The sequence below is a fragment of the Girardinichthys multiradiatus genome, chromosome 8 (assembly GCF_021462225.1).
Source record: "Girardinichthys multiradiatus isolate DD_20200921_A chromosome 8, DD_fGirMul_XY1, whole genome shotgun sequence".
Lineage (NCBI taxonomy): Eukaryota > Metazoa > Chordata > Actinopteri > Cyprinodontiformes > Goodeidae > Girardinichthys > Girardinichthys multiradiatus.
In genome coordinates this window covers 31,229,807-31,252,087 of record NC_061801.1, presented here as the reverse complement: position 1 = coordinate 31,252,087, position 22,281 = coordinate 31,229,807, and the positions used below count along the sequence as shown (strand labels likewise).

The 22,281-nt window shown below is 39.5% G+C and overlaps 2 protein-coding genes across 2 annotated transcripts in view; one reads left to right on the top strand and one right to left on the bottom strand.

Annotated features, from left to right (window-relative positions):
- Window positions 1-1,353: 1,353 nt before the first annotated feature.
- Window positions 1,354-17,343, top strand: LOC124872397 (ras-GEF domain-containing family member 1B-B-like). The gene is made up of 14 exons (XM_047372343.1): window positions 1,354-1,576; window positions 9,216-9,740; window positions 9,829-9,951; window positions 10,218-10,355; window positions 10,523-10,738; window positions 11,114-11,188; window positions 13,699-13,791; window positions 14,474-14,576; window positions 14,842-14,921; window positions 15,051-15,146; window positions 15,239-15,334; window positions 15,846-15,969; window positions 16,054-16,126; window positions 16,212-17,343. Exons 2-14 carry the CDS (start codon window positions 9,222-9,224, stop codon window positions 16,243-16,245), a joined length of 1,770 nt encoding a protein of 589 aa, XP_047228299.1. The 5' UTR covers window positions 1,354-1,576; window positions 9,216-9,221; the 3' UTR covers window positions 16,246-17,343.
- Window positions 17,324-22,281, bottom strand: part of antxr2b (ANTXR cell adhesion molecule 2b) — a 21,212-nt gene continuing 16,254 nt past the window's right edge. Inside the window, exons 12-17 of the mRNA XM_047372345.1 lie at window positions 22,134-22,229; window positions 20,225-20,275; window positions 19,711-19,806; window positions 19,446-19,619; window positions 19,250-19,330; window positions 17,324-17,557 (exon numbers count right to left, since the gene is read on the bottom strand). Coding sequence (XP_047228301.1) covers window positions 17,519-17,557; window positions 19,250-19,330; window positions 19,446-19,619; window positions 19,711-19,806; window positions 20,225-20,275; window positions 22,134-22,229 — 537 coding nt within the window. The 3' untranslated portion in view covers window positions 17,324-17,518. The remainder of the gene's footprint in view (window positions 17,558-19,249; window positions 19,331-19,445; window positions 19,620-19,710; window positions 19,807-20,224; window positions 20,276-22,133; window positions 22,230-22,281) is intronic.

Sequence of the window (22,281 nt, the reverse complement as noted above, 5' to 3'; positions counted from 1 at the left end):
GTGGCAGAGTTTTATAAATGAATACAGTTCTGAAAATGTATAGATTCAGATTTCTTAAACAGCTGTTCCACTGATTGCAAAGTTCTGAAGTAAAAAGCACTGTAATGCAGAAAATTGCTTAAAAATTTCCATTGGCAATCGATCAGTCAGTAAGGCCCTGCAGAAGACAGTGAGGGAAGCTGAAATGATTAACTTGTGTCGCTACACTGTGTCCAACAGCTTTTGCACAGTGACCATAACCTTTTTACACCTCTACATTAACTTTTATATAGTTATACAATCTATATTGTGTTTTAATCAGTTCAGTCGTTTTCACGCTAATCTATTAAAGATCCCAGAGAAATGCTTTCTTGTTGTGTGCTATTAGGATACTAGTTGATGTTTTTATGCAAAGGTGGGTTAGGCACAAAACTAACACTACACACCACCCTGAATACACCATCCTCATCACAAAATATGGTGATGGTACCATCATGCTGTGGGCATTTTTTACTTTTGGCGCAAGACTCAGAGGTTCACCTTCCTGTAAAATAACGACCATACAGTCTAAAGGGCAATGACATGTTTTAGGTGAAAACATATTAATATATTAAAATGGCCCAGTCAAAATAACGACCATACAGTCTAAAGGGCAATGACATGTTTTAGGTGAAAACATATTAATATATTAAAATGGCCCAGTCAAAGTCCAGACCTAAAGCTAATACCAAATCTGTGGCAATATTTGAAAACTGAATTTTACAGATGCGTTTCATCCAATCTGTCTGAGACTGAGCTATGTTGCTAAGAAGAATTGACAAAGTATTAAATTTCTACATGAGCAAAGCTAGTCTGATAAAGGCAAAACCAGAAAAACTTACCATTGTAACTGCAGTGAAAGGTGGTTCTGCAAAGCATTGACTTAGGGGTGTTAAATACAAACCACACATTCAAAAATTTAATTTTATTAACATTTTGAAAACTATGGTTTTTTTCTTTCCATTTTGCAATTATTCACTAGTTTGTGATTGTCTGTGTCTTAAAAAGCTGCTTCACTTAAAGCCTTTTGACTTTTAAGTCACCGAGACCACCAGACATCCACACACTGAAACGCATTCCTGGGGGGAAACCTTACACCTTCCATATTCTAGCTCTCCAACAAAAACACCAGCTCGTCTTGCAGTCCCAAAAACACAGAACTAAACCCAGTAAATTCAGCCAATCAGAATCTTTGTAGATTTCGATTTGTTTTGCCTTCTCCTCAACTATTGGTTCGGGTATTCCTTTGAGGCTACCGCCTCTGTCCGCTGATAGGCTCGTTTTCCCGGCTCTAGTGAAGTCATTTGAATACGCTTCGCTTTGTGGGGCTCAGTCAATACAGCCCTGCTGGTTCAAATAATTGACTCAAATACCAGGAGCGGACACACAATGGAGGAGAGTGCAACACGGACACATTGCTGATAGACTTATCTGATCTTTTTTAGCGATAGTGAGAAAGACTCTGTACGTATTTCAGATAGTCTGGGTTTTTTTTTTTTTTTTGCATTTTAGCGAGTTAAAGCGCTTTTATTCGGACTCTAAACGCCATAACTAGGAGGTAAGCTTTTTTTTTTTTTTACTTAAGCGTTATACTTGAATTTTGTTGTACCTACCGCATTATAGTGTAAGAACATGAGTTTATTTCTTAGAAATTGAACTTTCAAAGTAAAGATTACATTTTTTTTTTAGTAATAATAAGTATAGCTTAAAGGCTGAATATCTTAATATACTAGTAGCGTGCACTCAACGTGATTCGAACAGTTTTTGGCTATTTGAAAGACAGTTTAGCCTCTCCTGATAATAATAATGTCCAATTTCTTCCCTGTGGAGTCACTGCATTTGTTGTTGTTATTGTTTACCGCCCATGTGAGTTTATAATTAGGCTGGCAGTCAGACAGAAGCAAACATTACTCACCCAGCACCTGTGGTTGCACAGCATGGTTTCTCCACGGTCAGCCTTTACCTTTTTTTCACTGTGTTATGACTCAGTAAGAAGCTCCTAATGTGGAACAGGAGTGTGGTCGGAGAGAAACCTACAGATTTTTAATGTGTGTGTGTGTGTGTGTGTGTTGGTAGGGAAAGAATGGGTAAATGTGTGTGAAGCTTGATGTAATATGCCAGCTTCAAGCAACTTCCAAACACTTTTGCTCCAGGCAGCCTAACATCTCAGATTATTTGTAATGTTATTTATTGTTACAATAGAGGCAAATAGGTTCTATCTGACTAGAAAAGAATGAAATCATTGCTGTTTCACACATTTTCATGTTATAATTTCTGAGGTTAGGTTCTTTTCTGTGATTCATGTTGGTTTTAAATGAAAACATAATTGCCTTAAAAATCTTTATTTAACTCGCTGAAACGTATATAAGAAAAAAAACATTATCGAATTGCTTTTTGTTAAAATGTAACATACAGATTAATCCAGTTAGTAGTAGTTAGCTAGTAATGCAATTGTAACATTTATTTAAGCAAAGGTGTAGAATAAAAACCTTGTCAATAGTAGTAGGCTTCAAGTGCTTATTGAGTAGAATGTTTTCAGGTGTTTTGGTGGTGCGCAGAAACAAGTGGAGGAGGGTCTACAGAACTCTAGTCACTTTTCCTCCAATCTCGTAAAAAGAAGCAGTAGGAACGATGTGATGGAAAATTTTAACAGGGTTGAAACCGCAGCCTTTTAAAAACCTTTGTATACCTTGGTGGTAAACAGCCCACTTCTAGTTCCTATGAAGTCTGGAAACGTATTTGAATGTATTGTTTTTTTTTTCAAGTCTGGAGCTGAATGATTTTCAGACACTATTCTTTAGTCTATTATCTAAAAGATAAAAAACAGAATTCTTGACAAAGTAAAGGACTTTTTACATCAATTTATATTTAGATGCTGTTCACCTGTCTTTAATTTACTGTATCGCAACTTAAGTTCTTGTGCAGCTCATTGATTGTTTTCTGTTTTTAAGCTGGTTAAGGTAAGGTCTTTTAGTTTCATTGAACCTGATAAACTGTGGAATTTGTTTAATATGACATTTTTAGGAGTCCTGAATTAGGTTTATAGACAAGAGGAAATGTGTGTGTGAGACAGCTTAGATCCCATCAGCTGAGGAGGTAAAGTGTCTTTATCCTTTTTTGGCTCTGTGTTAATACTGCACTAACCTACCAGATAATCTGAGCAGCAGGTCCGTTTGTGATACAAACCTGACTGAGACTGTGCATTAGGAACCCACAATGTAATCTATTCTTTCATGCACTGCTGGAAAACCTGTTTATCAGCGAATCTCATTGGGACTGTGGTTCCTTTATCAGATTTGTGTAGTGGTCAGTGGGTCTGACAAAAGGGGCTTCTGACCCACACGCTTCCTCAAGCGTTTGTTTGGGCTCTGGGCTGTTTCCTCGTTATTTCTGTAGAGCACTTTGCCCGCTGCATGGATGACGCTGGATGATGAATTGGTTGTGAGAACTAGCGGGGCTATTAAAGCATCGTTCAGGAAAAAAAAACAACCCTCAAACACACAATGTGTAGGTGAAAGTAAATGGCTGATGCTGTTTTTCAACTGGCACAAGCACAAAGCAAAAATATACCAGAATCTTGTTTGATGTTCTATCTGTTAGACTCACTAATGTAAAGCATATTGTGTTGGAAATAAAAATTATCAACTGGTCAATACCAATTCTTGTTTTGTTTGAGGAGCGATCCATCGATTTTAAATGAATAAGTTGCTTTGATTCAACAATAAAATTGAACACAAATGGGAAAGAAATGTGCTGTGGGTTCATTGATAGTGGTAGCAGTTAAGAATCCAGTGGAGAACGTGTGAATTCCTAGATTATCTCCATTTATGCATCTAGTCACAAGTGTCTAAACTCTATCTGACTGTAGCAAAACTAGCACCAAAGTTCATTAATGAAAATGTTGTTTGATGATGTGTTTAAAGACAGAACAAAGTGGGAGTTTTCAGTTTTTATGCACAGGTTTCCGATGCAGTTTAGAATTCTGGAATTTTATCCATGCATTTACCAGGCCTAGAAAAATATGGAAAAAGAAAATATGTTGTGAAAACTAATTTTTATTACAGATTTTTTTCTGCATCCTAATGTCTAAAGTTCCATCCATCCATCCATCCAATCCATCCATCAATCCATCCATCCATCCATCCATCCATCAATCCATCCATCCATCCATCCATCCATCCATCAATCCATCCATCTTCCTTTCAGTCAGTGGTTTTACAAACAAATTCGTTATTGTTTAATTGAAAAGCGTGTAGGAACCCCAGTTTAATGAGAATAAATAAAAATTTGGAATGTCAGTGTTCAACCTGCTTTTCAAAGAGAAAAATGGCCGATTTTGATCACTGGCCAGTTGTTTAGTGCATCAGTTGTTAGAATGAGACCAAAAAATTTGAAGGTTGCTTCTGAACAAAGACCAAAAATGGAATAACAGGCAAAATTTGCTTAACACTTAAATGTGTGTGTGTTTTGACCTCTGATCTCTTGTGTTGACCCGGATTTGGTTTATAAACAGCTTGCCAGCATAGATTCATGTGACTTAGGTTGATTTTTGATGATGACAAAAAGTGTGGCTCAGATCTTAGTTTGGTTTTTTTTTGCATTTATTTTTCTACTTAAAATCGGTAATTTAGCCCAGTTTTACAGTTTTGCTGGCTTTAAATAGATCTTATTAAGAAAACTATGAGTTTGTTGATGTTGATAGCATATATTTTGGTGTTACCAAAGGCATATCGACAAAATGTATCAAAAATCCAGTAAAATGTGTCAGAAAACGAAGAGTGATAGAATCAGCGCAAAAAAGTTGGACCTGCTTTTCAACTTAGCTTGTGGTAATTATATGTTACATTATCAGCGTAGAAATATTGCCATGTCTGATAACATAAAAAAGTCTCCTCTTAGACAGATTAATGTACATTAATTGCAAATCATTGTACACTCTGGTCCTTCTCCAGGGTCGTCTTAACGTCAAATGTTGGCACTCATACAGAGATATAAGAGAAATTTCTAAGCGAAATCTTTGCTTCCTTCTGTTTTCTCGGTACATGTAAAACTTTATTTTGCAGCACCAATGAAAAAGCATGCATGTTATCTAAGCCCCGGTTGATCTTAAGCCTCGTTTATTCACACAAGTCTGACTTGGGAATGTCCTTTGCTCACACCCTATACCTGCTGTGTCTTATTTGTGCCAAAGTACATCAGGTTGAGCATAGCAGAGATAACAGCACGCTACATTGGCCTGTTGCCATTCTGATAAACCGTTTTACAGCTACTCTTATCAGATGCTGGCTGTTCCTTCAGTCCCAGAAACTTCCAAAGTGTTCACAGTGTGTTAACCTTTGCTACATGCGAAACCTCAGTGTTATAGTGAGCACGGGTTTCTATGGAGCTAATTAAACTTTATTCTGCTTTCAGATAAACTTGGTTACAGAACATCCAGGCTTTATACAGCTTCACAAGAGGTTCAAAGCATGAAAGTTGTTTCTTAGTTTGATTTGATTGGAAGTCTTGGGAATATCTGCACAAACAGTTTTTGTTTTTGGTCAGCATGTACAGTGAATAAGCATAACTCAGAATGCCACAGCTAGCCACAGAGTGTTTGCAGGCTATTTTTCATGAGTGCAGTGTTGTGCTGTCGGTCAGCGCTGTGTGTGCATAAATGCAAAACCTCAAAGTCTGTTTTGCGCAGTCTTTGGAATTGCTGCTGTCTGTCCTTGAGGTTCATGAAATGCCTAAGTCAACATGTTGGTCTGGAGATACTCCTATTTCCAAGAGCGGTATATGTTAGGAGCAGATTACGACTTTTTAACTCACAGTAAGGCTTATTCGTTCGACTGATTGAAAAGCGATCCCAGCCTTGACTCATGTAGAGCCATGGTGACAGCAGAGTGTGTGAAAGGCGTTGTGTGTGTCCACTGTGCTCTGATCTCTTCTGATCTCCTCCTGGAGGTCTTTGTGTTTTTGTTAATGCCATGACAGCAGAGATAATAGCTCTATTGTTGCAGAACCCCCGCCAGCCTGTTAGTCTCAGCAATGCACCATGCATGTTTGGAAACCACGCTGAATGTTGAAACCAAGTATCCAAAACATTACAAAATCAACAAAAAGTTAACATAGAAGTTTTAAAGACACCAAACTGTGGTGTTACATTTGTTATTTTAAATGGAATAAATTTGACTATAAAAAGCATGCAAGCCTTTTAGTTCTGTATAAACTGGTTTGGTGAGAAATTAGATTTTGACCAGATGCAGCCGGTTTTTAGCTTTATCGGACCTGACTGGTGACTGGCTGGTCGGAGACTTTGAAATTCAATCTGTTTCCTATCAGTAAATGCACCACGTGTAGCCGCTTGCAGGTGTCACTAACAACATGCTTTGGTATCATTACAGTGACTGAAAGAAGAAGAATTGTTCAGTATCAGTGAGACAAATGTACTTCCTATGATAACCCATGGCCACGATTAATTCAGGCTGCAAGAGAGATCATGAATTACAGCAGATAACAGGAAGGCTGAACGAAGAAAAGCGACATTGCTCTTTATTTTAACGTTTTCAGCTTCAACCTCTGTGTGTAATGGAACGTCCTGGATTTGGAAATGTGGGAAGGCTTTCCAAAATCTCCAGCCTCTGCTCTTAGTAATGCTAGCTATGCTAACCAGGCTAACAACTAAGATGCTAGGACAGTTGAAGGTGTCAATTATTTTGTCTTTATTTAAAAAATACTCAAAATGCTGTTGGAACAGAAACCTTTGTGAGTTCGCCTCTGCTTCTAATATAAATAATTAATGACTGCTTATGGAAGGAGACTAAACAAAAAGTATTTTTATTGCTGTTCTTATATCCTATAAGAATAAAGAGAAATTTAGAATAAATTTAAATCAGTATTGGCAGATCGAAGAAGTTCAGAAAATGGTCATCGGAATTTTCCCACAAAACTCTGATTGGTTCGTTTCCAGCACTGAGGAAAAGCATTTTTTGCCTACCCACATCAAACTGACGCATAAGGCTGCAGTTGCAAAGTTTTCAAGCAAGCGAATACAAACAGTCCCCTTTAATATGAAACAATTTTCCCGATGCCATTTTTAATCTGTCCACAGGGAATCCAACCTATGATTTAGAAAGAGTGCAATTTCAGCGCCGCAGTGTGGAAGCCACAACAACCCAAAAGGGGTCAACTATGCAGGAAGTGGGTCTGGAAAAATCACGACTGGTTTCGAGTTCCGAGACACGTTTCCCTCTTTGCTTTGACTGAAAACGTAAACACAGAGACACAGAAGAGGGAAGCAGGGAAAATATTACCCATTGGACTCTTATCTCAACTTCAACGCCTTGGACTTTGTTTTTAGGTGAAAACCTTTTAACCGAGTCAGAAGGTTAACAGCATGCTGAGATGCCAGAGTTTACAGTTGGACTGGCCTACTCAGGCAGGATGCCAGACGCTGTGGTATCCTTGTGACTGTGTGTGTTTGCATGTTCGCGTTGCTCCACCCGTCTTGTATTGGTGCGGGACATGTGTGTAGGTGAGCCTGGATTATACTGGCACTGGGGCAAGGCGCCATGGTGGACGAGGGTGTGTGTGAGAGTGTGTAAGATGTTGGCTGAGGCAGGCACTCCACTGTTGGCACTGTAGTGGACAAACAAAGCTCTGCTGGATTCCTGCGGGGCTTTCTGCTTTCCAGCACATGCATGTGTATGTGCCACTGTTCACAGGATAAAGATGGCTCCAGAGCTAAAGCACACTCCGGCAGCAACCTGGGATCAGCTTACCAACCTCAGATCCAATTATCTTAACCTTTAAGACAGAAAATCATTGCTGACTTGAGAGATCATCCATTTGTCATGCTGTTTTCCCCTCACATTCTGCACTGCTGCCAACAAGTAGACTTTAGGAATGTGTTAAGAGAAACAGTAAAATAGGGTGGAGCTGGTATTTCTTAAAAGCTTATTTCTGAAATTCCAGGCAAATAGACTAGTTGGAGAAACGTTTCCACAAAGCTGCATCAATAAAAGGTTGACAGCACCAAATAATAAACAGAGGAGAACTAAAATTATGTGATCAAGTGTGATTATCGTCACAGACACTTGCTGAGTCTCAGCTTTGAGAGGCACAGTGAGATATTTTCACAATAGCTGAATGCAGTTTAAACATCAACCATTTTCCCAGAGAATGAGGTGGACGGGGGATAGTGTAACAGCAGGAAATCTACAGCATCTCAGTAGAAATAGCTTTGTCTTCATGTTGACTGAAGGATAGTCAGTCCACAACAAACGTAATACATTAAATAAAGCTGGATTAAATGATGTGGTGAGAACGTGTTATTATAACTTTGCTTCACTGCAATTAAGCCGGTCTTAAACCCCCAAAAAAACATAATTTAAAACATCAGCTTTGGGTTTTGAGGAAATGGTTAGCCATAAATAAGAAATATGATAGTTGTGGATAAAAAGGGAATTACTTCATGTAAATGTGCTCCATTTAACACCTCATAGAGACTTGTTATACATAGTTCTGTTTATATATGTTTCACACAAAAATAGTGTTGGAAAATGTCTGCCAAATGTATGTAACTTTTAAAACAGGGTGAGCACTTTACACTTTTTAACAGTTCATACTGAGTTCCCCTTCTTGCTCACGTGTTTCTAACATAGCATAAAGAGTGTGTGTGTAAGTGTTTTAAGCTGACACTTAAGCATGTCTGGGGCTGCTAATACTAATGTGAAATGATCCAGTTCAATTTATTTTTGTATTGCACCAGTTTAAAAAACAATGAATCTCCGGGCTCTTTAAAAGAAAAAACAGGTCTAATTCAGATCCAGGTGTGTAGAATCCAACTCAATCATTCCAATTAAATCCACCCATGTAGTCCGTTTCAGTTCCATTTACTTACAGCCAAATTCAATCCTAATCATTTTCCTGTACATTCAAATTTAATTGATCCTTAAATGCCAAGCGGTTCAAAGATGTCTATCTAAAGAAGCCCAGCTGATTAAATGGAGATGCTGACTATCCAGCAATCTCTGGAATGGAACCACTGGTTTTTAACAGGAAGAAGCTTACAACAGAACCAGGCTCAGTTTGAGTGGACACCTACTGTTTCCAACCGGTGGTTGAATGGACAGGAAGGAGATGTTTTTTTTTCTTTTGGTTGGTAACCTCACCTCTAAGATCTTTATATTTGTGTTTCTTATTTTTCTCCAAAGGTTATCATGCCCCCCACAACCCCTTACGCAGGAAAGTTCAACTCCTGCCCTTCGTACAGCAACAATAACCACGTTGAGCCTCCGAGCCCGTACCGCGGCGGCTCTGCCCCGAAACCGTCCAGAGACAACCTTTACAATGGTGCCTACTCCCCAACAGAAAACCCTTACGACGTTCCACAGTCTCACAGCTCGTACCGGAGCACCTCTGTCTCTTCTGTGAGCTCCAAGGAGCACCATTACGGCAGCAGCTGTGCGATTTCAGAGAACCCGTACTCCCCACCACAGCCCCACAGCCCTCGCCAGCACAGCACTTCCTGCCCAGGCCGAGCGTACCGCCACACGAGCAGCAGCTGCAGCAGTGAACACTCCTGCCGTAACAATGGGGCCGCGGCGAAAGCTCGGCTCTATGGCCACGGCATCGCCACCAGCTACGGGGAGATGTGTTACCATGACAACAGCTTGGTTTCTGCTTCTCTTGAGGCGCTGATCCAGCATCTGGTTCCTACTGTGGATTATTACCCTGATGTATGTAGCAGTTCTGCTTTTTAAGGATTATGAAATGAATCATTTGTAGTAACATTTTTTAAAAGCCATTTCGTTTCCTGATCTTTAGAGGTCGTACGTGTTCACCTTCCTGCTGAGTTCACGCCTCTTCCTGCACCCTTACGAGCTCATGACGAGGGTTTGTCACCTGTGTGTGGAGCAGCAGCGGTCTGGAGATGCCCTGCTGGATAAGGTGGGTGGACCTCCATACACACACATGTGCAGGAGTATTTATTTCACACACTGTCACTCTCACTTAGTCCCACACAATTTCACTCCCACTAACAACCCCACAAATACAGGATTATAAAAAAAAAAAGAAAAGATCACACTGAAGAGGAGCAGGGATTAGAGCCAAATTCAGACAGTACTGGCTGCTTTTTGTGAAGTTAAATTCACACATCTTTCAAATGATCTCATAGCATTAGATTCACCCTGTGCCCTCTGCAACACGTTCAGATCCGTTTTCGTGAGGTGGCGCCTAAACTGGTCCAACTGCTGACGGAGTGGACGGAAACCTTTCCGTATGACTTCAGAGATGACAGGATGATGCGATGCCTTAAGGACATGACGCTCCACGTGGCCCGAGGGGATGAGGTAAGCGGAGAAACTTCTGCAGGTACAACAGTGGAAGTAAGAGTTAGAAAGGGTTCCTCACAGTCGAGAAAATCCATCCATCCTTCCATATGTAGGAACCCTACTTAGAAGTTCTTGGTCACCTGATTAGTTCATATATGCTTTTGTGTATTTATGTGTGCTTCCAGTATTCTTGGCGGGCTATGCAGCAGATGACACAGCGTCTCATCAAGCGCCTGTCCGCTCTCGGACAGTACGAGGAGGCCGTGGCTGCGCTCAACGCCGCGGCGCAGGAACGTCCAGCTTCGCTGAAGACCAAACAGGCTTCAGCTCAAAGGACCGACATACTGAGCGTGTGCGACGACCCCTTCATCCTGGCTCAGCAGCTGACACACATTGAATTGGTAAGGGGTCAGATGAGTTAAGGTTTGGGTTAAATAAGAGGTAGGTTACTTTAACCAGTTCTACTTTAGGGGTTGGTGCCGGTCTGTGGCTCTTTGAGGTTCTGTGGACTGTAAATAAAGCTTCTTTTTAATATGTTTTTAACATTGCATCTTAAGTTTTTTGGTCATACACGTGAACACATTTATAAAGCCGGGAATGAAATCTGAATGAAATGTGTTTTTTATTTTTTTAAACTGAGATTCCAGTGTTGCAGTGGTCAGAATAGATATATAATCTTAAAAAAAAAAAATCATATCAGTCAAATTTGCAGGGATTCATTTTACTGTTACTGTTGTCCTTTTTCTGACTTTTCTCTGCCATGTGTGTGCCTTCAGGACAGACTGAGCTTCATTGGTCCTGAGGAGTTCATCCAGTCCTTTGCGATGAAGGATCCTCTGGAAAACCACAAGGTAAGCCTGAGTGAAAACATCTTATGTGATAATCCGGCATAACAGTTTTTATTTGTGAAAGGAAAGTATATATACCAAGCTGTTATTTACAGTACCACAGCAAGATAGGGAGCTGAAAGAGAAGGGGTTAAACAAATCACTTGGGGCCAGGAGACTGACCCCTGATGGCCGCCTTGAGGAATGATAGCCTCTGTATGTGTTGTGGCTGCTCTACCGCTGAGTTTTAGGTTTGGACTTGCTGGAAAGTGAACCTCGGCCCCAGTGTCCATCACAGCCTCTTACAGGTTTTCTTCCAGGACTGCCTTCTAGTGAGCTCCTTCCATCTTTCAATCAACCCTGGCCAGCTTCCCTTTCTTTGCTGAAGAAAAACATCCCCACATCATGATGCTGCCACCACCATGTTTAATGATAGGGATGGTTTGCATATTGACCAGAAAATTCAAGTTTCTCGCTGATCACAAACCTTTTTCCACACATTTGCTGTGTCCCGGACACGGCTTGTGACGAGCTTTAAAAGGGGCATTTTAGCAACGGCTGTTTTCTTGCCACTTTCCCAGAAAAATCTATTTTTTGGAAAATAGATTCTCCCAACTGAGTTGTAGATCTCTGTAGCTTCTCCAGGGTTACTATGGGCCTCTTGGCAGAGAGTGTGTTTAGATGGAAGGTCATATCTTGGTAGATTTTGCACTTGTGTCATACTCTTTACATTTTTAGATTAAAGCCATTTATCGTCTTCCACTCCCCTTCACAAAAAAATAATTCTCTTATCGCAGAAAATCCAGATAAAATGCATTAAAAACTGCAGCTGTAAGGTGATAAAACGTGTAAAGCCTTGGGTGTGAATATTTTTACAAGATGCTGTGCGTGCATTGGCCTGATCTCTGGTTGGTTTCTGACCAAATATTTCACTCAAGTGTGAGTCTTGTTAAATTTTCACACTTTTTACTTTTAAACAGCTCAGAACAGCTTGGATTAATTTTGTATTGTGATTTGAGACGATGAGTGTTTCCCAAAAACCTATTTATATTTTACAGTTTGTCTGTATAGAGAAAGCTTGAGAATAAGGCAAAATGACCTATTTATAATTATCAGCATCAAAGCTCTGACCCAAGAGAACCACACATTGTTGTTATTTTTAACTCGTTTGATATTATTTTTGATTTGAATAGTTTTCCGGGGCTGCTTTGAGTGCTGCGGTCCGCTCCAGTTTGAGGTAATTTGTGATAGAAACCACATGAAAGAGTCTTGTGGTAGATAGAAGGGGACTTGTTCAGCTTTCTGCTTTATTTTTGATCTCATCTCTTGAAAACGTCTGAAAGACATAACAAAAAGAGCCCCACTGTGTATGGCCCAGTGCATCTGAGAGAAGGTTCTTTTCCACCGTGAGAGATCCTAGAAATCAGCTGAAGGGTCGTTCTCAGTCGGCGTTTGCTGCTGCTGTGCTCCCACCTGCTTTGCTGCAGTTATATAAGAGCCACTTTGTGCAAAAGAGCAGTTGAGTCACTTAAAAAGGGGTCCTGAGGTGTAGAGAGGGGGAAGCTTGGAGTGGAGTGGGATGCCGGTGTTGTGTAAGCTTTTAGTAGAGCCATAAACCTTTGGGATTGCATCATCACGGCAGAGCCCAGCTTATTTATACAGAGGTTTTATAATATTTATTTATGTAAGAGGACCTTTGGAAAACGGGTTCTCCACATTAGAAACCACATGTTCTATGGGAAACTAAGGGACCCAAAAAGCATATGTAAATAAATAATAAGAGACGTGTCCGAGTGTGACGGCAACAGGTTGTGTGGGTGTGTAGGCTGTCAAGATCTAGTAAGAAAGGAAATTATGGAAGAGCAGCAGCCTTCCTTGTCACATTTATGGCGAACCATACTGAGAAATAAGCGGATGTCGCCCATCATGTCAAATTTGATCACAATAATAGATTAAAACAAAGTTTTGTTCTGTGTGTGAGTTTAGTTGAGGACTATTCATTAAATAGCACGTATCATCACTTTTACTACCTTTTCAGCTTTGTTTATCTCACAGCATATATATAATTATTTTAATGCTTCAAGTTGAAAATATGTAAAAAAGTGTAAAAGAAAGAAATTCAGCGCAAAACAGACAAGAACTGAGTGCAAAATTGCCAAAGAATGATGACATTATGTATGAAAGGCCAAACTCAAGGACTCCCCATCAGCTGGGTACTTACATTAGCAAGCCAAGCAGATGGTGGTTGTTATAGTGAATGGAAGCAGCTAAAAATCTCACCTTTTTTTTTTAACCCATAATTAGTCTGTGTTTTACAGGCTAGCTGCTATGTGGTTGTTATTCTGAGGAAACCATCTGTCACACCCTATAAACTGTATACAGTTAGTTTTCTTACAGCTGTTATGTAAACACTTCCATGCTCTGAAAGGCTTTAGAAAGGGCTGATGAGATTTATTTATGTTTAATATTAAAGTAAAATTTAAGTTAATTTCTTGGTTTGATTGTGTCTTTCTCTTGTTCCATTCCTCCTTCAGGGTTTCTTTCGAAAACGTAAAACAAGCAACCTCGAGGCCTACGTCAGCTGGTTCAACAGGCTCAGCTACCTAGTGGCTACAGAGATTTGTATGGTATGTTGCACTTCAAAGATTCACACAAGCAAGCACAGAGTGGAGAGATAAGTGTTTGATCCCCTGCTGATTTGGTTAGTTTGCTTACTTGTAGACAAAATTACAATCTCAAATTTTTATGGTTGCTTAATTTCAGAGGCAACATGTTAACGAGGTCTGGAGCCTGGCTCAGCCTCCCCATGACCCTAATGTGGGTCACGGTTCCCATGGCAGTATGTTTTGAGCCTTAGTCATGCTGGCTGAGGGAAGAAGGTTCTTGTTTGAAATTTTTCAATATTTGTCGCTGCTCATTGGCCTCTCGATGCAGTTCTGTAGAAACAGCCCCAACCATGATGTCTCCACCTCTGTGTTTGACTTTGGCGATGGTGTATTTCTCTCCTGTGTTGTTTCTTTCTTCAGATCTTTATTTCAATGTCATGCAAATCATTTCACAACTTTATGTAATGTAGAGTCTTTCTGCAACGTTGCTTGCTTTTTCTAAAAATTCTGGTACCTTTACAACTTTTAAATCGTATAAAATATAACTACTTTTTCAAAACTAAAATCACCAAAACAACTTGACAGTGCCTAACAAAGCTAAAGTATATGCATTTAAACCTTTTAAAAGTTTTCCTGGAGATTCTCCTTCTCTTACATTTGGAATCATGTTTTAAGTCTTTTTCTTCAATTTGTTTTATATAAGCCGGCGAAGAAGAAACACCGAGCACGGATCATAGAGTTCTTCATCGACGTGGCTCAGGAGTGTTTCAACATCGGCAACTTTAACTCGCTCATGGCCATCATCAGTGAGTATTTGTACAAACAATGATTGTTATTTGTTGCTGTAAAATGTGGTACAGAAAAAAAAAATCAGCTGTTACTCCCTCAGTGTCTTTGTATAGCAGAGCCACTAAAATTGACTAAAGCCAACAAATGCAGTGCCAGCTGGAGTTCAGGCTGACTGTAATCAGTTTAGGGAAGTCTAAACTTAGTTAGTGGAGGCCTGGAGCTCCTCAGCCTGCTCTTTGTCTTAGGTCTGTCTCTCTAAATGTTTTCTCCTCTCTCTCTTAGCTGGGATGAACATGAGTCCGGTCGCCAGACTGAAGAAAACCTGGAATAAAGTCAACACAGACAAGTTCGAGATCCTAGAGGTAAGAATTATTCACACACGTCAGTAATTGGCAGATTAGACGTTCTAGTTTTCAGCTCAGATGTAGAGCTTTGAGACGTCAGCATGGTTTTGTTGTCTGATGACGTCTGATGTGTGTGGTCTCATTCAGCACCAGATGGACCCGTCTAGTAACTTCAGTAACTACCGCACCGCGCTCCGCGGCGCCACCCAGAGATCTGAGACTGCACACAGCAGCCAGGAGAAGGTGAGGGAGCCCTGTGCGTGCTATTCATTGAAGAAGGAAAACCTGCTTCTTCCAGTTTAACATTTAAACCAGCTATCGTCTCCTTCCTGCAGATTGTGATTCCTTTCTTCAGTCTCCTCATTAAAGACATCTACTTCCTGAATGAAGGCTGCGCCAACAGACTGCCTAACGGACACATCAACTTTGAGGTCGGTTTTAAACGTTTTCCGGAATAAGAACTGAAGTGACTTTCTCATGTTGTCCAATAGCTCCCCCTTGTGGCTAAGAAACTATGCATTTTCCGTCTACACCACAGGCGTCAAACTTGTCCTGCAACTTTTAGATGCGTCTCTCTGTCAACACACTGAATCACATAATTGGGTTATGAGGAGGACTGAGTAAAACTTGGGTGTTTGAGGAGGTATTTCAGTCCTTAGATTCAGGTGTGTTAGACTTGGGTCACAGCAAAAGGTTACAGGACACAGGCCCTTGAAGACTGGAGTTTGACACCCCTGCAGTAAGCCATTATGTTAAAAGAAACAGGAACCTTTGTCTTGATAGTAAATTGTTACATTCATGAAATTTGGCTGAAAAAGACATAACTCTGGAAATTTGTGTCTGGAACATTTTAACCTTTTAAAACAGGAACATTTCCTGGTCTTTTAGAAGCCTCCCAGATGCATGTCATCACATTAATCTTCTTTCACCACATCTTTACAGAAACTGTGGGAGCTGGCGAAGCAGGTAAGCGAGTTCCTTGTTTGGCGTCAGGTGATTTGCCCGTTCGACCGAGACCGGCGTATTCTTCAGTATCTCGTCACCACGCCCGTTTACACCGAAGACGGTCAGTCACCTTTAACAGCTTTTAATACAACTGTCAGTTTATAAAGCATTGGGAGATTGAACTCGATTTGTCTTATTGTTGCAGAGCTGCACCTGGCATCTTATGAGAGCGAAGGACCAGAAAACAACATGGAGAAAGACAGCCGTAGGTCTCTGAGGTAGGTTCAGGAACATACATGTCATTAATATGGTAAAATAGGCCAGCCTGTTTAATAAAAGCTGTTTCTTTGTTTTGTTTTCCAGATCTTCCCTTCTCCATCGAGAGAACCGCTCCTAGGACGTTTTCTCTACTTTAGATACTTTTGATTCATAGTACGCTCCTGCAGAACAATGAATGCAGCTTGAACATCCTCACCAATAAACATAAGCCTTTGTTTCAACCGTTTGGCATTGCAAGGAGCGTCAGTGATTAAAAAAAAAGAAACTTAAGTGCCAGAGACATGATGCCAACATGAAGCATGGATAAAAAAAAAAAAAAAAGCATCCAAACACACTAAAAAGGACATAAATGTGTATTTCTAAGTACCAGTGGATGGATGTTCAACATGTTTACAGCAGCTGAATGGGCAGGTTCTGCTTCATAGCAAGAGCTCTGGAGCTGACCACATTTGGTTGCATCATTATGAAACAGGAGGAGCCAGTATTCATTGATTTGTGTTATACATTACAGGCTATAAATTGCTTCTAAAAAGGTGCCTGTACCTTCAAGTCAGTAATTTTCAATACTTATTCACAGTTAATCTATCTTTATTCGAACGGTAAAGTCATGTGATCACTATTTTCATTTTAACAATTTGAAATGTGTGCACTTTGGCTCATTGTAAAGCAACATTATGTAAGTGGCAGCAGCATCATGCAAGAAATATGCACTCGAGTGTGTGTCCCTGTGCTGTGTATTATGGTATTCTGTGACTAGTACATATGAGTCTTTCTGTTCTTTAAAATCATGTTGTATTTTGTATCAGAAGCTTTAAAAAAAAGTTTTTGTTTTATTTAATCACCATGAGTTTCACGATGAGCTTATTGCAGGTTTGCTGGCTCTGTGATGGTAAGCTTTTACAACACCAGTTCATGTATTATTCAAAAGAAACAAGTATTTGTTTAGAGTGAAGTAAAAACTGATGTGTGTCTGTCTGTATAAAGAAGATCCTCTCACCTTTTATCCCGCCTGTTGCTTTGTGCGAGAGAACCTTTCATATCCAGCTTTGAGTGAAGGTGATGCTACATTTTTCATGTTTTTAAAAGGCAAATGTGTCATTTTGGTTTATTTTTTTAAAGATTCTTGTGTATCTGTTATGTTATCAGGGGGTACTTGTATAAAAGATTGTTGTGAAAGAGACATTTTCTCTTTTAAATAAACAGAATACCAGAATTAGTTTATTTGTTTTTCCTTTCGACACACAAGCACTTTTACACATGCATTCTGCTGTAACACCACCAGTTTAACTATTAAGATATTTATTTACAAAACACAAAAATTTGGACATTCATTTCTGTGTGTTGGTGATCTTTGGCAAAAAACTAGACTACAGAGTGAAAGTGGATCCACCTCAATGAGACCGAACTCTGGTAAAGTTGATGCAGCGACCCTAAAAGACAACAGAAAGGAGGACAGAAAATTAACCAGAATAGGACTTATAAAACCACAGTTTAGATATTGTATTTGATGCATGTTGCTTGTTAAGTCATGCATTTTTTATCAGTTAAGTCCACATACACAGATCGAGCACTATCTTAAAACCACTATCTTATTTTGGTTGCTTGGTGCTCTTCCTATTTTCCTTCTCTGTATTTTCATCTCCAAACTTTTCAACTGGAGCTCTTCCTCTGATATAACTTCTAATGCTGTCCATTGTTAATCAGTTCAAATAAAAATCTTAAATGTCATCAGCATATATCTTAACAGGCCTTACTACCCTTTTGTGCACGAACCTATTGTAGCTAACTATGCAGCCTACTCTTGGAGTTTTACTTGAGCAACATTGTAAGGTTTTTGAGCATGGGCAACCTGTTAAGGGTCACACTACAAGATTTCAATAGGATTAAAGAACATACTTTGACTAGGCCACTCAAACCTATTTTTTCTTTTCATATCTATTTATTTTTGAATTATTCAGAGTTGGGCTTACTGGTCTGCTGCATGATTTGTTGCAGTTTGCCTAGTCTCTTTCTTATTGTCGAGTCATAAGCACTGACTTTAACTGAAGTATGTGAGGTATGCAGTGCCATTATTGTGGGTTGTTTTGTGAGCTCCTGGATGAGTCTCCAGCACTCTCTCTGATGTAGTTTTGGTAGGCTGGCCACTCATGGGAAGTTTCACCACTGTTCCATGGTTTTCATAGTTGTGGATAAAAGCTCTCGCTGGTTCAAAGCCTTAGAAAAAGGCCTTTTCCAGACTGACACTTTTCTATTTTATGGTTTAGTTATAAAATATCTCGCCCCATTAATGTCTCAAAATTAAGTACAACAACCAAAAACAACAACAGTAAAAAAAAATAAGTTATCACCCAAAAAAACAAAAACAAAAACAATTTTCCAACTAATTATTGCTAATCAAATACTCCAGATTTCCAGATAGTGAGCAACTCTAGAATGTGGATGGTTAGGGTGACTGTAGAAAAAAAAAACCCATATATTCTCCAAAATTCAGGATTATGGCCCTCATCCTCTTCCGTACTAAAAATGTTTGGGCATTTGAGATTGATGACATTAAAAAGCAGGTTTAAGAGTGGAACAACAATTTGCTGTATCAATGTCTAATAAGTTAACCTTAATAAATATCAAGACATGTATGGTTGTTCACCTGGAGTTATATTTATCTTATTTCAACAACTTGTAGGGACAGGATGATGTTTTACCATATTCTGATGGAGAAAGTTTTCGAGCTGAGAAAAAACAGCTTGTACAGTCATGTCCGGAAATACCAATACTGTGACATCTACAAAGTTTCAAACTAAAAAACAACAAAAAGCTAATCCTATTACACAGGAAAGTGTTTGGTTGAGCTGTGTTTGATGACAATATGTGCAGGCGTTCACTGCTAATTATAGAGAGCTGAGTGTATACAGAAAGCTGTTATTTATCTGCCTCGGTGATAATCAGCAGGCTCACCACAGAATAACTTTGTTATCAAATGAATGAGGTTCATTTATTTTCAAAGCAAACACACTTGTGACAACCCTTGGCGAAAAACAATCCTGTTCGAGTGTTCTGAATAACTTAGAAATCATCTATTTTATTTGTATTTGGTTTAGTGGTGACGTGTTGAGGTTGTTTCTTGCCTTGTCCAGAGGTGTTGGCCTCATGATTGCCACTCTGTCGTACTGCCTTTTCAGTAATGCCAGCAGTGCATCAATACATCCCTGAAGGGTAAATCAAAATATTATTTTTTATGAAGCAACATTCTGTTAGATTCTCACAGAGCTCCTGTCAAGATTCTTCTGGAGACAGTATGGATAAGTTAGATTTCTTTCTCACCTTGATGGGTGTGTACCATTTGGCTTGGGATGGGGGGTTGTAAACAGGAGGTGGTCTTGGTGGGGGTCTAGGAATGATGGGCTCCTCCACTTCCTCTGGCATCGTGACTGTAGCATTTTTGGCTTTTTCTAGTCGTGACCCTTCCTCTGTGGATCCCTTCTGGCCCCATCTCACCTACAGGAAGTGGGTGTGGTGGACTCACATCACTAATTTTACAGAAACAAATTCTATAGAGGTTTTCCAGCTCAGACATTAAGATTTTCACCTCCATGCGTCTGATTCCTCCAGGACCTCTGCCACCGTAGTACGAAGCATCTACCGTAGGCCACTTGTGTTTGGGCAGAGGATCCTCCTCTGGCTCCTGAGTGAAAAAACATCAAAAAAACTTTAGAACAAAATTAGGGGGGAAAAAATCCACATAAGTCTGTGCACGCAAATTGGGACTCTTAAATTCACAATACAAATATGAAATGTAGGAAGATTTAGTCCAAGCCAACAGATATTAACTTGCAACTGTGACATATTAGTCAGGCTAAACTTTATCTCTACAATTTATGACAGAAATATAAATGATTCTGTTTTCTCACTCAAGTTCAACAAATAAAATCTGCCAAAGCATTTTCTGTCAGCCTCCCAAGCTCCACCGACGCTCCTTCTGTGTTCAACCAAAATTAGATTTTCTCTCAATCACCTCTGCCAAGATGGCAGCATGAGGTAATAATGCTGCCCTAAAACATGGAAGTTCTTCAAAAAGTACACTTTTTTTTTTTTTTACTTACAAAAACAGGAGGTGGAGGAGGAGGACGAGAGGGCGGTGGGTCCCTGATGATCTGTGTGAAAACAATTCCAAATAATTTAAACAACAATGGTTAAAAAAGGGTTTCTAGCTCAAATGTCAACCTTCAGCAACCTTGTTTCCTGTAGTTATAAAGTACTCATTATAAAATAACCTCTGAAAGTAGTAAGAGGGGAGAAAATGCAAGATTTATGGTATGTTAAACGGACTGAACTTAATATAGCGCTTTTCCAGTCATACAGACCACTCAAAGCGCTTTACACTAGAGCCAGATTCACCCAATTCCACTCACTAACGCTCACACATTCATACACCGATCAGTAGGCAACTTGAGGTTAAGTGCCTTGCCCAGGAGCACATCGACATATGGCAGGAGGAAGCTGGAATCGATTGCAAGACGACTACTCTTCCTACTGAGCCACAGTCACCTCTAGTATGTTCCATTGGTAATTTGATATGAGCACTTACAAGTTCTAATACTATTTCCATTTGTAGTCGGATATTGTAATTTACGGGTGACAAATCAAACAAATCAACTGGAACAACCCTGTAGTTAGGTTTCCGACTTGGAAATCCAACATCAGTCGACAGATCTCCTTAAATCAGTCATTCAAAGATAAACATGATGAAAGTGTTAATGCATAAATCCTGATAAAAACACTGTTTTCAGCTTTAATTGCTCATTTTAGATGCATTAGTCACCAAGTTTAACTCTTAACATGGCTTCTGCGCACACACACAGTAAGTCATAGAGACAGCTGCTTTAATAGGGTTTATTTGCATGCCAGAAGTTTTATCTCATTCAGTCATATTCATTTACAAGCTCTGCTAATGAAGATGTTTCTTAATTGTTTCAATGCATAATAGGTTAAAAATCTATTACTGTGTTGTGTTTCTAATGGTCCCTAACCACAACTTCCAATTGGCACTGCATTTATTCAACGTCTGAATTTCAGTTTCAGTTTAAAAGAAAAAATCTGAAGTTCATAGGTGTAGGCTTAAAAACACCAACCTAAAAGTCCTAAATGGGTGTCTAGCGTATAAAAAGCGGTGATATGTACAGTATTAGACGTTTCTGAAGGTGTACGTCTCATTAAATCAATCCGATACTGTGTAACATCTGTTAGTGAACATGTTGATCCAGTGTTTGAAGATATAAAATACTGAGTAATACAATGACGTGCATTGCTAAATGTAGTTAGCTTAGTCACAGCAAACCAATTAGCAAATCTTACCACTTTTACAAACTGAAATATGTTTAAGCTGTGTGTGATTCTTTTGAGATCTGAATTACAACTTCTGAGGGAAACTAATCACACACAAGAATGTGTCCTAAAGAAAGATCTCTGTCTTAGAGTTGGAGATCTCTCCTGGCCCCAGCCTTTAAATCCAATATGGCTGCTGCCAATTTGCTTGATAGCTCCATTAAAAAAAATAAAGGTCTGTATAATTAAATCACACACACATACACAACCAGCGTTAATAAAACCTGCTCCTTAAGTGGCTGAATGCATAAAAGCAGAAAAAAATAATTATTTTGTTGCTAAAGTTACCATGGTTCCCGATCAGAACTTGCAACAAGTAGTGCATTAGTAAATATTTATACGTATAGTATTACATTACTTCCCCTAATGAACATGTTGCTACATTGTTATCAGCTTTCTTTATTGTAGTTGGCGAAAGTATGGCTTGCGTTTCTGGGAGCAGTTGACTTACTTTTTGAGCACACCAACTGCCAGATCTATCTGATTCTCTGAGATGCAACTTAAAGACGGTTAAGTTGGATGTGCATCACTACCAAAACAGAGTTCTAATTTACAGAGTAAAAGAAACTCAGCACAGAGAAGCTTAATAAAATGAATAATATGCAAATAAAGGAAAGGCAAACTTACCACAGTGCAGCAGAGAGGCCAGAACCACCAGAATAAACCAAGAGCCAGTAACAGCAACAAAGCCAACAGCAACCACAGCACCCAGATCCCATCTGACTGCAATAAACATGGCACAAAGTGTGTGATCCCCCCAACAATATCAATCTGA

Excerpts from the sequence above, each read along its gene's own strand:
- LOC124872397 (XM_047372343.1), top strand. The coding sequence starts at position 9,222 with ATGCCCCCCACAACCCCTTACGCAGGAAAGTTCAACTCCTGCCCTTCG. Across the intron at positions 15,970-16,053 it reads GCCCGTTTACACCGAAGACG|AGCTGCACCTGGCATCTTAT; the intron begins GTCAGTCACCTT and ends TTATTGTTGCAG. Across the intron at positions 16,127-16,211 it reads GACAGCCGTAGGTCTCTGAG|ATCTTCCCTTCTCCATCGAG; the intron begins GTAGGTTCAGGA and ends TTTGTTTTCCAG.